This window comes from Aspergillus welwitschiae, assembly GCF_003344945.1.
Source record: "Aspergillus welwitschiae strain CBS 139.54b unplaced genomic scaffold BDQ94scaffold_26, whole genome shotgun sequence".
NCBI classification, from domain to species: Eukaryota; Fungi; Ascomycota; class Eurotiomycetes; order Eurotiales; family Aspergillaceae; genus Aspergillus; species Aspergillus welwitschiae.
In genome coordinates, this window is record NW_020798720.1 from 55,176 (window position 1) to 67,745 (window position 12,570).

Sequence of the window (12,570 nt, forward strand, 5' to 3'; positions counted from 1 at the left end):
GGCCACACCCGCTGCGCTGACATAATCAGGCCACGGCGGCGCCCGGCGAGTCTATTCCGAACGCTCACCGGGAAGCTCAACAGAAAAGTTCCTGGAGCTGCAGTTCTCAACTCCTCTGATACGGGCCCTTTCATTCCGCCAGATACGTCTCCGGCTCCCCCTTTCATCCCATTTAATCCCCTCATTCCCGTCTCGGGTCTTTTTCTTTATCACACATAGCATTTGGGCGCCATGGTTGCTTCTGCTGTCCGGATGCGCGCTCCCAGCGCCATGTTCCTCTCCAAAGGCGCTCTCTCCCTGAAGCGGCCGCAAACTGTTCACAGATTCAAGGATATCGCTCAGTATGTCGCGCCCTCTCTATGAAGACTACCTGCCTGTCTGTGAAGCATGCTAATCATACTCGTGTGTCATCTTAGATCTCAATTGCCTTCCCTTTCCGCCCTCTCCCGTTTTTATGCCTCCAAGTGTATGCCGTTATCCTTGACGCCTTTGATTTGTGGATGATCGGATTCTGACATATTGGATCTGCAGCCTTCCCTCCCCACACTGTCATCAGCATGCCGGCCTTGTCGCCGACCATGTCCGCCGGAAACATTGGAGCTTGGCAGAAGAAGGCCGGTGATGCCCTGCAGCCCGGTGATGTCCTGGTAGAGATTGAGACCGATAAGGCCCAGATGGACTTTGAGTTCCAGGAAGAGGGTGTTCTGGCCAAGGTTCTCAAGGAGACTGGCGAGAAGGATGTCTCTGTCGGCTCCGTATGTGATAATTCCTCTGTTCTGATGTTGGCCCCCACAAGATTCTTTGCTGACCGCTATTGCATTAGCCTATCGCTGTCTTGGTTGAGGAAGGTGTCGATGTTGCTGCTTTCGAGGCTTTCACCCTGGCGGATGCTGGTGGTGAGAAGGCTGCTCCTGCCGCTGAGGAGAGCAAGCAGGAGTCCAAGGCCGCTGATGCTGCCCCTGCTTCTGAGCCTGCCCCTGCTGCCGTTGAGCCTGAGACTTCGGGCGAGAAACTCCAGCCCAGTCTGGACCGTGAGCCTTCCATCAGCCCTGCTGCCAAGGCCCTGGCTCTGGAGAAGGGTGTGCCCATCAAGGCTCTCAAGGGTACCGGACGTGGCGGTCAAATCACCAAGGAGGACGTTGAGAAGTACAAGCCCAGTGCTTCTGCCGGCCCTACCTACGAGGACGTTCCCCTGACCTCCATGCGCAAGACCATTGCTAGCCGCCTCCAGCAGTCCGTGCGCGAGAACCCTCACTTCTACGTCTCCACGACCCTGTCTGTGAGCAAGCTCCTCAAGCTTCGCCAGGCCCTCAATGCTTCCTCCGAGGGCAAGTACAAGCTTTCCGTCAACGACTTCCTCGTCAAGGCCTGCGCCGCCGCCCTCATGAAGGTCCCCACCGTCAACTCCAGCTGGCATGAGGAGAACGGCCAGACCGTCATCCGTCAGCACAAGACCGTCGACGTCAGTGTTGCCGTCTCTACCCCCAACGGTCTCATCACCCCCATCGTCAAGAGCGTTGAGGGCCGTGGTCTGTCCAGCATCTCCAACCAGATCAAGGACTTGGGCAAGCGCGCCCGCGACAACAAGCTCAAGCCCGAGGAGTACCAGGGTGGCACTTTCACCATCAGCAACATGGGTATGAACCCTGCTGTTGAGCGCTTCGCCGCCGTCATCAACCCCCCTCAGGCCGGTATCCTGGCCGTTGGTACCATCCGCAAGGTTGCCGTCCCCGTCGAGACTGAGGAGGGCACCTCCGTTGAGTGGGATGACCAGATCATCGTCACTGGCAGCTTCGACCACCGTGTCGTTGATGGTGTTGTCGGTGCCGAGTGGATCAAGGAGCTGAAGAAGGTTGTTGAGAACCCCCTCGAGCTTCTTTTGTAAGCTCTTCCCTACACTGTGAGACCCCGACCGGCGCAGTATACTAGCTATCTACGATCGGAGTTTCTTTTGGCCTTGTTGTAATATGTATTAAAATCATTGAATGTTTCCTCCTTTCACGACCGCCACGGTCTGTCAAGTACAGCCTAGATATTCTCAATGCATTTCCTATGTTCCGTACTTTCATGATGGTTGGCCCTGCAGGATGTTCTGGACCATGTTATTGGCCGCATACGTTGTACCTGATGCTTGAACCAGCCCATTTCGATAGATGCAACAACCTGTCTAGATGTATGCCTTGCAGAGCAGTAATTGGGTAGATCGATCAGGAACAACCTAAAGCGTTGCGTAGCCGCCAGTGCGTTGCGTCGGCACGAGAGTCTTGGCGGTGCTCATAGCATGGGCCAACCTTCGCCAGGGAATCTATGACGTGATGTCATTCCTCCCGGACGGTTCTCGTGTCCATAAATACTCGAGGTTCGCATCCCCTGAAACCTACCTCGATACTTTCCCGTGCGTCACCCTATTACAGCTTATTTCATCGTCACTTTGCATCTCTAAAATCTATCTGTACGTTTGTTTGGTCCCTGGGTAGTTGCTAAGTCCTCTTGGTCTTGGCATACCTCCAACTTAGATGCGCCTACTGATGACGTCCTAGATCACTTGTTCCTCTCAAGTCACACGAATCACTTATTCATCATGTCTTACGCAGAAGCCGCTGCCAAAGGTCCCAAGCAATCTGCAGAGGAGGTATGTCTTCAGTCACTCCCCCGCCTAGCGTCCAGTGCTTGTACTATACCACTCTAGATGCAGATCCGCTAACACTATGGACAGGCGTAAGTCAACACTAAAACAGAACAAACGAACCCTTTCATGCAGCTAACAATTGTGTAGCCGGGCCCCCAGCGTTGGCGGAGTGTACCGCGATGAAGCTGAGAGCACCGCTTCCCTGGTCGACGTCGATTCGCCACATGTCCAAGCCGTGGATCCCGATTTCCTGAAGCAGAACGTGCAAACCACCACCCAGGCTGAGCGGATAGAGCGAGAAGAAGAGGAGCGGGAAGCCTACGAAGAACGGAAGGCGAAGAGCAAGGCTAAGGCTAAAGCCAAGGCGAAGGCTAGTTCGGTCCGCAGCAACGCGCACAACCCTGTCTACCTCGGAAATGCTGTGCTTCTGGCCTTGACTGGCGCTGGTCTGGGGTATGGAGCATACCGGAAGCATGCTGCTGGGCAGCTTTCGTGGGAGTTGATTGGATGGTGCTCTGGCGCCGTTGGTGCCTTTGGTGCTGTGGACTACTTTGTTAGCAAGTGAGTATCGGTCTTAGAAGCTCGTGTGCGGTGATAGTGTTTGCTAATGTGGGGACGTTCTTTAGATGGCTTTTGCAGAACAAGTACCCTCCGAAATAAGGCCTGAAGTTGAGACGGAGCACTTCGTGGCAGTCGTGATATCCCAGTGTCAGTTTCGCGGTCTATTATTTCTTTACTGTTTTTTTGTACTCCTTTAGGGTACATGAGGCGTTTGCGCAGCTTTTGGGCGTCATAGTGTGTCTGGTACTAGTATATCCCTAATGGATCGATCTCCTCTAAGCACAGCAGCCGTCGTAGCAACGAGCGCCCAAAGTACTTTACAATTATCTCCAAGGCCAAAAGCATGGTAATGCATGGGTAGACAGCAGCAGAAGAAAAAGAAAAACTGAATGACGTAGATAGAAGAGTCGAGAGCTTTTAGTCACATTTCTAGCTTCCTGCATAGACTTACTTTTGTTCGGACCGAGCTGAAGCGGGTCAGGCCGCACGAATGACTGCAGTGGCAGGGGCGGTCAGCGCCGTCAGAATCGTGGCCTCTGCAAGAACATGTGGCCTTGGCTAGCATCATTATAAGCCTGATATAGAAGGTCTCTCCTGACACGTCGCTATTTCTTGGTACCGACTACTACACATTTCAGAGACAAACTTAAGATTTTCTTTTTCTTCTTGGAAAGATATTAATACCTGTAAATCCAAGCTCACCTCTGTTTTTGCGGCCGGGATTGTATACAGCGCACTCACCCGATAGGGTACACCGCAACAAAATGGTAAGTCGTCTAAGACCTCAAAAGTGAAGCCTCGCTTTGAGGGGTTGATTGCCATGCCTGCTGGGTGCTTACATTGTCTATTGCTTAGAATTCCCTCTTCAATTCCGCCCTCAAGCAGTCATCTGCTATCCGCCGTGACCTGGATACCTTTTCCCAATCGCCAGCTACCTCATCTGCCGCACTACAAGGTAGGTTTCGAAATCGGTGCTTGTAGTGGCTCCACTACGCTACAGACGGAAGCTCATGCGCATTGTAGGCCAAATCGCTGCATCGCTAGCATCGTTATCGCGCACCGTTGACGACTACTCTGCCCTGTCCAAGAAGGAATTGATTCCGGAGAAGCAAGAGAAGGCATTCGAACGAGTCAAGAATTTCCGATCAGAACTGGCAGATTACCGGCAACATTTTGATCGACTACGGAAAGAACGAGAGGAAGCTGTAAGAATTTGCACTCAAACCTTCAAGCAGCGTTGAGACTCGATATGGCTGACCATGGTTTGTCTACAGCAATCCGTCACCAACCGCAATGAGCTCCTCGGTCGACGTCCCCATCATACAGCTACACCAGAGAACCCATATGCTCAATCATCCCTTCCCCAGTCCTCTGCGTTCGGCCCTTCTTCGTCACGATCGGGGCTCAGCTTCGGAGCCTCGCCAGCCGACTACAACCGGGAAACACATGCGCTTCGCGAACAAAGCTTCCTAGCGAGCACCAACACCCAGATTGATGAGTTTCTTGATCGGGGTCGTGCTGTGCTTGCGGATCTGGGACAGCAGCGTGAAGTACTGAAGGGCACACAACGTCGACTCTACAGCGTTGCAAACACACTGGGCGTCAGCGGCGACACAATCCGCAAGGTTGAGCGTCGCGCAAGACAAGACAAGTGGATCTTCTGGGGTGGTGTAGTCCTATTCTTCCTGTTCTGCTGGGCTGTCCTGCACTTCTTGCGATAGTTGTGGTACATATTCCTTTTCCTCCCCTTAATATTGTTTTTTTGCTTTTTACCTGTTCCCTTTCTGGGACTATTGTGTTTTGGTGCTTGGGTTGTCTTACAAGCGCAGGCGTTTGGAGCGCATTGGCATGGGGGGCTTATTGCGCATTATTGTATGTACTTATGTGTGGATGTGGTGATGGCTAGTAGTCTATATGTAGTCCCTGCAGCAGGACTGATTAGCTTCGCTGTCCCCGTGCGCAATGGGATTTGGGTTGAGTGTGGAGTACACCGAAGTAGTGTGCCGTAGACAGGGAGACGGACGGGTAGATGGAACGTTGGGGGGGGGACGTGGCCATCGGTTAATTTAGGACCATGGAGCAGATCCCATAGCAACGTGGTAATGAAAGCAATTGTCTCGAGAAGTTTAAATCCATTCCCAATGGACCATAAGGACCATGATTGGCATCGGAGAACCATCGACGACCAGCATGAGGGTCGGTAGGACGGAACCGGAGCAAGTCGCAGGGCCAGTGGAGTGTGGACAGACAAGCACGACAAAGTGATCCGATGGCTGCCGTGGGGATCGGAAACGGAGCCATTTAGCCGCCCCAAAATCCTTCGCGCTCACCGGCCACCGACGGCTTCTCCCTTCTTCTCCTTCTTCTCTCTCTTTCCTTCCTCTCCATCGCAATTGTTTCTCTTCTCTCCTTCCCATCTCCCCATTTCTTCTTTCAGATAGATCTACCTCTGTCTATCCTTCACAGTCAAGATGTTCGCTGCTCGTCAGTCCCTCAACCTCCTCCAGAAGCGTAGCTTCTCCGCTTCTGCCAGCCAGGTGTGTAGTTCCCCCAAAAAACATTGCCTCGGAGCTCTTCGTCGCCTTGCTAACCATCGCAATTTCCATCTCAGGCCTCCAAGGTTGCCGTTCTCGGTGCCGCCGGTGGCATTGGCCAGCCTCTGTCCCTGCTCATGAAGCAGAACCCCCTTGTCACTGACCTCGCCCTCTACGACATCCGCGGTGGACCTGGTACGTCGCACAACTTCTCCCTTCCCCCGACCTGAAACACCCATCCGATCATCGGAGTCGACTAACAGAAGCTTGAAAACAGGTGTCGCTGCTGATATCAGCCACATCAACACCAACAGCACCGTCAAGGGCTACGAGCCTACTCCCTCTGGCCTCCGCGATGCCCTCAAGGGCTCCGAGATCATCCTCATCCCTGCCGGTGTTCCCCGCAAGCCCGGCATGACCCGTGATGGTATGCGCTGGACCACTTCAAACCTAGAAAAGCCATGAGCGTCAGACTAATCACGCCATTGATAGACCTTTTCAACACCAACGCCTCCATCGTCCGCGACCTCGCCAAGGCCGCCGCTGAGGCTGCTCCCGAGGCTAACATCCTCGTCATCTCCAACCCCGTACGTATTGACCTTGTTAAACAATCCCATTCATCGAACCTTGTACTCATTTTAATATCAGGTCAACTCCACCGTCCCCATCGTCTCCGAGGTCTACAAGTCCAAGGGTGTCTACAGCCCCAAGCGCCTCTTCGGTGTCACCACCCTGGACGTTGTCCGTGCCTCCCGCTTCATCTCCCAGGTTAAGGGCACCAACCCCGCCAACGAGGCCGTCACCGTCATCGGTGGCCACTCCGGTGTGACCATCGTTCCCCTCCTCTCCCAGTCCAACCACCCCGACATCTCTGGCACCGTCCGTGACGAGCTGGTCAACCGCATCCAGTTCGGTGGTGACGAGGTCGTCAAGGCCAAGGACGGTGCTGGTTCCGCCACCCTCTCCATGGCTATGGCCGGTGCTCGCTTCGCCGACTCCCTCCTCAGGGCCGCCAACGGCGAGAAGGGCATCGTCGAGCCCACCTTCGTTGAGAGCCCTCTCTTCAAGGACCAGGGTGTTAACTTCTTCGCCTCCAAGGTCGAGCTCGGCCCCAACGGTGTTGAGAAGATCCACGAGGTTGGCCCCGTCAACGAGTACGAGCAGGGTCTCATCCAGACCGCCCTCGGTGACCTCAAGAAGAACATCCAGAAGGGTGTTGACTTCGTCAAGCAGAACCCTTAAATGGTTTCTGAATCTGATTGAAGAAGGGAACAAAATTGCAACATCTCTCTGCAGCCGCTTTCCTCCCTGTATAACAGTCTTATGTTAATCCATACCCACTTCCCGTTCCCCTATGCACATCCCCATCTCACATTTGGCTTTTATATCGGAGGAAATGTAGCTGCGGAACTCGCATAGCAATGAGTTTTGAGGAGCCTGGGACTGCCAGGGGAGATGGACATGACGTGTATTTCCTATAAATAAGAAAAATCTAATGATTCAATGACTAGTGTATTTGTAGCCTTTCATCGGTAATTGTAGGAAGGACTTGCAAGCTGACCGTACATCACTCATAAACAACAATTGTCCACTTCAACCGAAGCAAAGCTTAACCCCTTGAGCAACTCTCATCACCCCGATACTATCAGAGCAAGTCAATCACCACTACTAGCAGTAATAGTAAGTATATATAAGTAACACATCTCCAAGAAACGAAAAAAAACCCTCCCACTCATTCCTACTCAAATTAGCTAGCAACTGGAGAAATTCAGACACGCACTCTACACATAGTCAATAGTACTACTACTAATCACCTAGAGAAGTAACCATCCAAGGAACTTACTAACCTAATGACTGACTATACAGTATAAATGCTGGCTTTTTTCCTTCTGGTTTCATTTTATTGCATATTTATTATTCTTCTTTATTCCTAGGTATATTACGTATGAACAAATCACAAGAGATGCTTGGGTTTAGATCACGTTATACTTCAAGCACTATGTCTTAATGCTGAAGTACTGCTAAGTGAGACTGGGTTCATTTATATGGGCTGAGTGGATGTAGTATTAGTAGTAGCAGCAGCAGTAGCAGCAGCAATAGTGGGAGATGCAATGTGTACATACACTAATTCTGGACCTTTCTTTGGTTACGATGACTGTTTGGTAGATATTGGATGTCGAGGTATTACACCTGTGGGCTGGCAGGTATTGTATGGTGGATAATGCATAGTATACAGCCTTGAGCGTTTCGTCTTGAAATATCTACTAGTATAGTACGGCAAGAAAGGATGGTAAGAAAAGTAAGTAAGAGTGGGGTATTTCGTTTCTCATTGTATTCCAGAATGTTAACTAGGTATAGTGGTTATTTTGTCATCATCCTTATCATCATCATCATGGGGTCGTCGATTGTGGCAAGTGTAGGAGTCAAATAAATCAACATCAACAGGAATAAAACAACGCATGAGAGGCAGATCTTTGGCAGGGAGGTGGTAGAAGAACAAGGACCATGCTGCATACTGAGGGGTAATTCAGTCAGATTGCGAACAGAAAAGACATGAAATGGAAGATAGATCATAGTCTTCGCTCGAATGAATACAGCGAGTTGATAAAGCAAACCAGAAGGTAGAGGATTACGTATAACTTCTCATGGCATCGAGGTATCCTGACCCACCGCGAAGGTCGCGGTCGAAGGTTTCAGCGACCTCCAGGACACGTCGGATGTGTTCCATGGACAGAGGGGTTTGCTCGTTGACAGCCAATGCTTGGGCTGTGCGGACGGAGTTTTTGATCTATAGACGGATGGGTTAGTATCCATACGTGTTGTCCGCGGAGGATAAATGGGGGATACTCACCTGACGCCCGTTGAGATTATGCCGAGCCAATAAATCAAAATCCTTTTCATTGAAAGTGGCGGTCTGCACGCCCTCTTTAGCCTGCACTCGCTCCAGAAACATCTTCCAGACGCTGCGCTTTGCTTTCGTGGTGAGTTCACCGTAGCGCAAAGCGACGTGGATGCGGGATTGGAAGGCGTCATCAAATGTTTCGACGCGGTTGGTGGTCAGGAAGAGAATGCCTTGGAAGTATTCCAGCAACCGCAGGAAGATGCTGACCAGAGCGTTGCGGTGAATGTCCTGGATGGTGCGCTTCTCCAGGAAGATATCAGCCTCATCGAGCAGTAGAACAGCGCCCCAGGAATGTGCGATGTCAAGGATCTTGTTAAGCTCTGCTTCGAGCGTGCGCGGATCGGTGCCCAGCTCACCGGCGCTCACCATGTAGAGCGGGCGTTTGAGGAGCTCTGCGATGCCTTCAGCAGTCAGGGTTTTACCAGTACCGGGAGGTCCGTGGAGCACGGCCACGAGGCCCTTGCCCTTGCCTTGGATGACATCGTCGATGTTCTGGGCCGCACGGAAGGTGTGCGATTCGACCAATGCCTTGACAATGGACTTCTGGTTGTCGGGGAGGACCAGCGAGTCAAAGGCATCTTCGTTCCATTCAATCTCACTGATGCCCGAGATGCTGAATTCGAGCCACAGCTTTTCACTGAAGGCGAAGCCGAGTACCACCGGGCTTGCGATGAGCAGCTCCTCTTCAGTGAATTCGCGGTCGGAGGGGTCTGCAACCTCGTCCATGTTCTCTTTGACAATTTCATTGCCGTTCTCATCCAGCTCGACCTCGACGACGTGCGGCTTGCCCTCCTTGTCCCGTACCACCTTGAATAGGAGCTGAGGGGTGTCTGAGTCGCGCGGGTGCCCAGAGGTTGGATCCGATTCTGAGTCCGACAGAACACAGCAGCACCCATTGTTGCTTCCCTCATCGTCGGAGCCGTCAAGGTAGTCCGGGTCCTTGGGACGGACCGTGCTAATGGGGTAGTTGGGATTGATGCGCCGGTGGATGGCAGGATCAACCATAACACGGCCGTTGATGTTGACCTTGATGACGGACCGCTTCTTTTTGTAGAAGGCCATGCCCTTGTGGTACCGGTAGTTCATGCCTCGCAGCGCCACAAACTTCTTGCCCCGCTCGATGAGCTTGGCCTTGACACTATCGGCTTCGCGATGATACTTGAGCGGATAGCAACTGAAACTGGTGATTTTGCGGGCACCTTTGAAGGACTCCACCTCGGCGGCCATGGTGCCCATGCCAAAGGCCTTGCCATCGTATTCGAGATAGCGACCCTCAATGCTGTACCATTGACCCTTCATAAATGAGGACTCTTTGGTTGCGTACTCGATCTTGAAGGCGCGAGGCTCATCCTGGTTGCCGTAGGTGGAGGAGTAGGCGACGGTGTTGGGCTTGAAGATGGCCCATAGCAGATCGAAGGTGATCATACTGGCGTCCAACAGAGGGTAGAGGGTTTTCTTGGTCTCGGCATAGTCGGTGTCCAGATACTTGACGAGCACCTTGAGGTGCGATGCTTTGACCTCGGCGAGCTTGCGAGCTTTCTTCTTCTTCTCGGTCTTGGCCAGCTGCCGGAGCTCTTTCATGTATTGCCGCGTCTCCTCAAGGTAGAGGAAGAGCATGTTGGGATCGACAACTGCTGTCTCCTGCACCAAGCTGACACCCTTGACTCCATCCATGACCTTGGACAGCGCATCGCGCAGGTACTTGCTCTTCAGGTCTACCACCGTCTCCAGGTACTTATTGTCCCAGTCGAACTTGCGGCGCACGGTGAAGAGGTATTGGTCCCACTCATTTGCGTCGGGGTCGTCGACCGTCTCTGTCAGCTTGAAGTTGTGGATCGTATTGTCCCATACTGCAAGATTCGTGTCAGTGAGATCCATAAGAGAGTGGAGATGAGAGTAGGGAAGACGCACGCTGATCTACACGTTTGAAGGCAATCTTCGAGGCAGCCTTCTTGCGTCCCTTGGACTTTTGCGAGCTCCCTTTCTGGCCGTCGGTGTTACCATCGCCCGAGCCACGCCTGCCGCGGCCTTTGCGACGCCCATCGGCCAACTTGACTCGCAAGGAAGCTAACTTCTGCTTGGCTAGCAGCAGAGCTAGCTCGTCGGCGTCTGCATCCTCGTCGGCATCGTCATCATCGTCTTGTTGCTCCTCGGAAGAGTCTTCCTTGGAGCGCGACTTCTTGGAGTTCTTCTTCGCCTTCAGCTTGGCGACCAGCTTCTTCAGTGTCTTTTCATCAAGAGACGAATCGGAGTCGCTACTATCCTCGAGGTCGGAATCGGATTCCGATTCCGTCTGGTGCGACCGGCTCTTCTTCTTACGACTGACACTTTTGAGCGATTTCTTGATCTTGTTTTTGGCCCGGCGGCGACGTTGTTTGCGATCCGACTCAGAGTCCTCGTCCTCGTCCGATTGAGCGTCTTCGTCGTCGTCAGTAGATTCCGCGCTGGATTCCTCGGAGAAGGAATTTAACTCCGAAGAGCTATCATCGCTGGGGGTGACGATGGAGGCGGCCTTGCGGTGGGACTTTTTCTTTTTCGAGCGGTTGGGATCCTGGTCTTTTGTCGCATGCTTGGAACACACGGACTTTTTGGCGACGGGTTCGGAGACCGCGACGGGGGCTTTGGGGTCGGACTTGACTGGGGGAGCATCGACGGGCGGGTCGGCGTCGAGCTTGGATTCGGGGGAGGAGGAGACGGGGCCACTAGCGTCGGCCATGGTGGTACCAGTAGTGGTAGCACTGCTGGAGTCGCTGGTGGTGGCAGGGAGTGGAGCTGAGCCAGGGACCGGGACGGGCACAGGCCCACTCGTGGCCGGATTGCTGTTGGAGCTTGGGTCGCGCTGAGTCTCGAGCTCAGTTTGCTGGGAAGGGGATTGGGAATCAGTGGGGATGGTCATGACAGGGAGGAGAGAGGAGTAGTGTGGAAAAAGTTGGGAATATATGAGGATCAGAAAAAGAAAAGAAAGACAGTTAGACAGTTACAGATGGAAGGGGATGATGAGTAGTGATACGGAGTAAGGAGAGATGGGAGAGAGTGGATGATGGACGATGAATGGGAGGAAGATTGGGGGAAAATGCCGTGGATGGGGAAATGGGAGAAAGAGAGAGCGAGCGAGAGAGAGACTCACATACTCGGATGCCTAAGAATAAAAACTATCCTCGCTTGCAAGAGCGCCTTGCGTGTTGGCCCAGCAGATGGCGGTGTGTGCTGCCTGACCACCCAAGATGAGAGAGTGTGTGTGAAAGAGAGAGAAAGAAAGAAGAAGAGAAGAGAATAGAAGGGAAAGAGGGAAAAGAGCAAACAAAATGACAAGCAGATCGACGAGCAAAAGTAATAAATAAATACCCTTAAGAGTGAGGCGATTGATTGACTGTGACTGACTGACTGACTTTGACTCCAAGTACAGAGCAATGATGCCTGTTCAACCTGATGCTCTGCCTGCTGCACAAATAAAAAAAGAAAATTATAAAGGAAGGAACTCGCCGGATTGGGAAGAGGCTGGGATAGCTTCAAAATTGGCAGTGCCAATAATAATGCACATCTCACCGGGTCAGCAAATGCATCACGATTGGATTGTCACCCTGCCAGGCGCTTGGAAGGAGTGGCACAGACTTTCCGACCCCCCAAACCCAAACAGCCATTCAGCCGCAGAATCAACTGGATCATCTTGCGCAGTCTGGAGAGAGCCATCCCCGGTCACCGACATTTGCCAACGTGCGTGTGTCTCACATGTGCTGTCAGTGCAGTGCAGTGCAGTCACGGTTGGGGATGGAGAGTTGATTGGGGAAGTAAGTAGTATTCAGATGGATGGATGATCATCGAGATGGAATCAAATGAAGGAAAGGGAATGGTTACTAGTGAAGTGGTAGTCACTGGATAGCAGGCAGCAGAAGCAAGCAGTGACACATTTAGCAGGAGGAGTCATACTGAATCCTCATCAACAC

The 12,570-nt window shown here is 52.5% G+C and overlaps 4 protein-coding genes across 4 annotated transcripts; 3 read left to right on the forward strand and 1 right to left on the reverse strand.

Annotated features, from left to right (window-relative positions):
* Positions 1-231: 231 nt before the first annotated feature.
* BDQ94DRAFT_160858 (putative pyruvate dehydrogenase complex, dihydrolipoamide acetyltransferase component) lies at positions 232-4,911 on the forward strand (the record flags this gene model as incomplete). The annotated part of the gene is made up of 7 exons (XM_026769271.1): positions 232-341; positions 417-466; positions 532-755; positions 824-1,881; positions 2,777-3,190; positions 4,191-4,395; positions 4,465-4,911. The coding sequence occupies 7 exons, from the start codon at positions 232-234 to the stop codon at positions 4,909-4,911; spliced, it is 2,508 nt and encodes an 835-aa protein (XP_026623973.1).
* A 627-nt stretch (positions 4,912-5,538) lies between these two features.
* BDQ94DRAFT_147792 (malate dehydrogenase) lies at positions 5,539-7,238 on the forward strand. Its single transcript, XM_026767077.1, has 5 exons — positions 5,539-5,727; positions 5,802-5,919; positions 6,002-6,151; positions 6,217-6,311; positions 6,373-7,238. Exons 1-5 carry the CDS (start codon positions 5,662-5,664, stop codon positions 6,964-6,966), a joined length of 1,023 nt encoding a protein of 340 aa, XP_026623974.1. The 5' UTR covers positions 5,539-5,661; the 3' UTR covers positions 6,967-7,238.
* A 1,016-nt stretch (positions 7,239-8,254) lies between these two features.
* BDQ94DRAFT_63638 (uncharacterized protein) lies at positions 8,255-11,779 on the reverse strand. The gene is made up of 3 exons (XM_026776223.1): positions 10,538-11,779; positions 8,576-10,476; positions 8,255-8,512 (listed from the first exon to the last, which is right to left on the reverse strand). Exons 1-3 carry the CDS (start codon positions 11,520-11,522, stop codon positions 8,354-8,356), a joined length of 3,045 nt encoding a protein of 1,014 aa, XP_026623975.1. The 5' UTR covers positions 11,523-11,779; the 3' UTR covers positions 8,255-8,353.
* BDQ94DRAFT_63637 (uncharacterized protein) lies at positions 11,780-12,569 on the forward strand. Its single transcript, XM_026776222.1, has one exon. The coding sequence runs from the start codon at positions 12,037-12,039 to the stop codon at positions 12,439-12,441; it is 405 nt and encodes a 134-aa protein (XP_026623976.1). The 5' UTR covers positions 11,780-12,036; the 3' UTR covers positions 12,442-12,569.
* Position 12,570: the final 1 nt, after the last annotated feature.

Excerpts from the sequence above, each read along its gene's own strand:
- BDQ94DRAFT_147792 (XM_026767077.1), top strand. The coding sequence starts at position 5,662 with ATGTTCGCTGCTCGTCAGTCCCTCAACCTCCTCCAGAAGCGTAGCTTC. Across the intron at positions 6,152-6,216 it reads GCCCGGCATGACCCGTGATG|ACCTTTTCAACACCAACGCC; the intron begins GTATGCGCTGGA and ends CGCCATTGATAG. Across the intron at positions 6,312-6,372 it reads TCCTCGTCATCTCCAACCCC|GTCAACTCCACCGTCCCCAT; the intron begins GTACGTATTGAC and ends TTTTAATATCAG.
- BDQ94DRAFT_63638 (XM_026776223.1), bottom strand. The coding sequence starts at position 11,522 with ATGACCATCCCCACTGATTCCCAATCCCCTTCCCAGCAAACTGAGCTC. Across the intron at positions 10,477-10,537 it reads CTTCAAACGTGTAGATCAGC|TATGGGACAATACGATCCAC; the intron begins GTGCGTCTTCCC and ends CGAATCTTGCAG. Across the intron at positions 8,513-8,575 it reads ATAATCTCAACGGGCGTCAG|ATCAAAAACTCCGTCCGCAC; the intron begins GTGAGTATCCCC and ends ATCCGTCTATAG.
- BDQ94DRAFT_63637 (XM_026776222.1), top strand. The coding sequence starts at position 12,037 with ATGATGCCTGTTCAACCTGATGCTCTGCCTGCTGCACAAATAAAAAAA.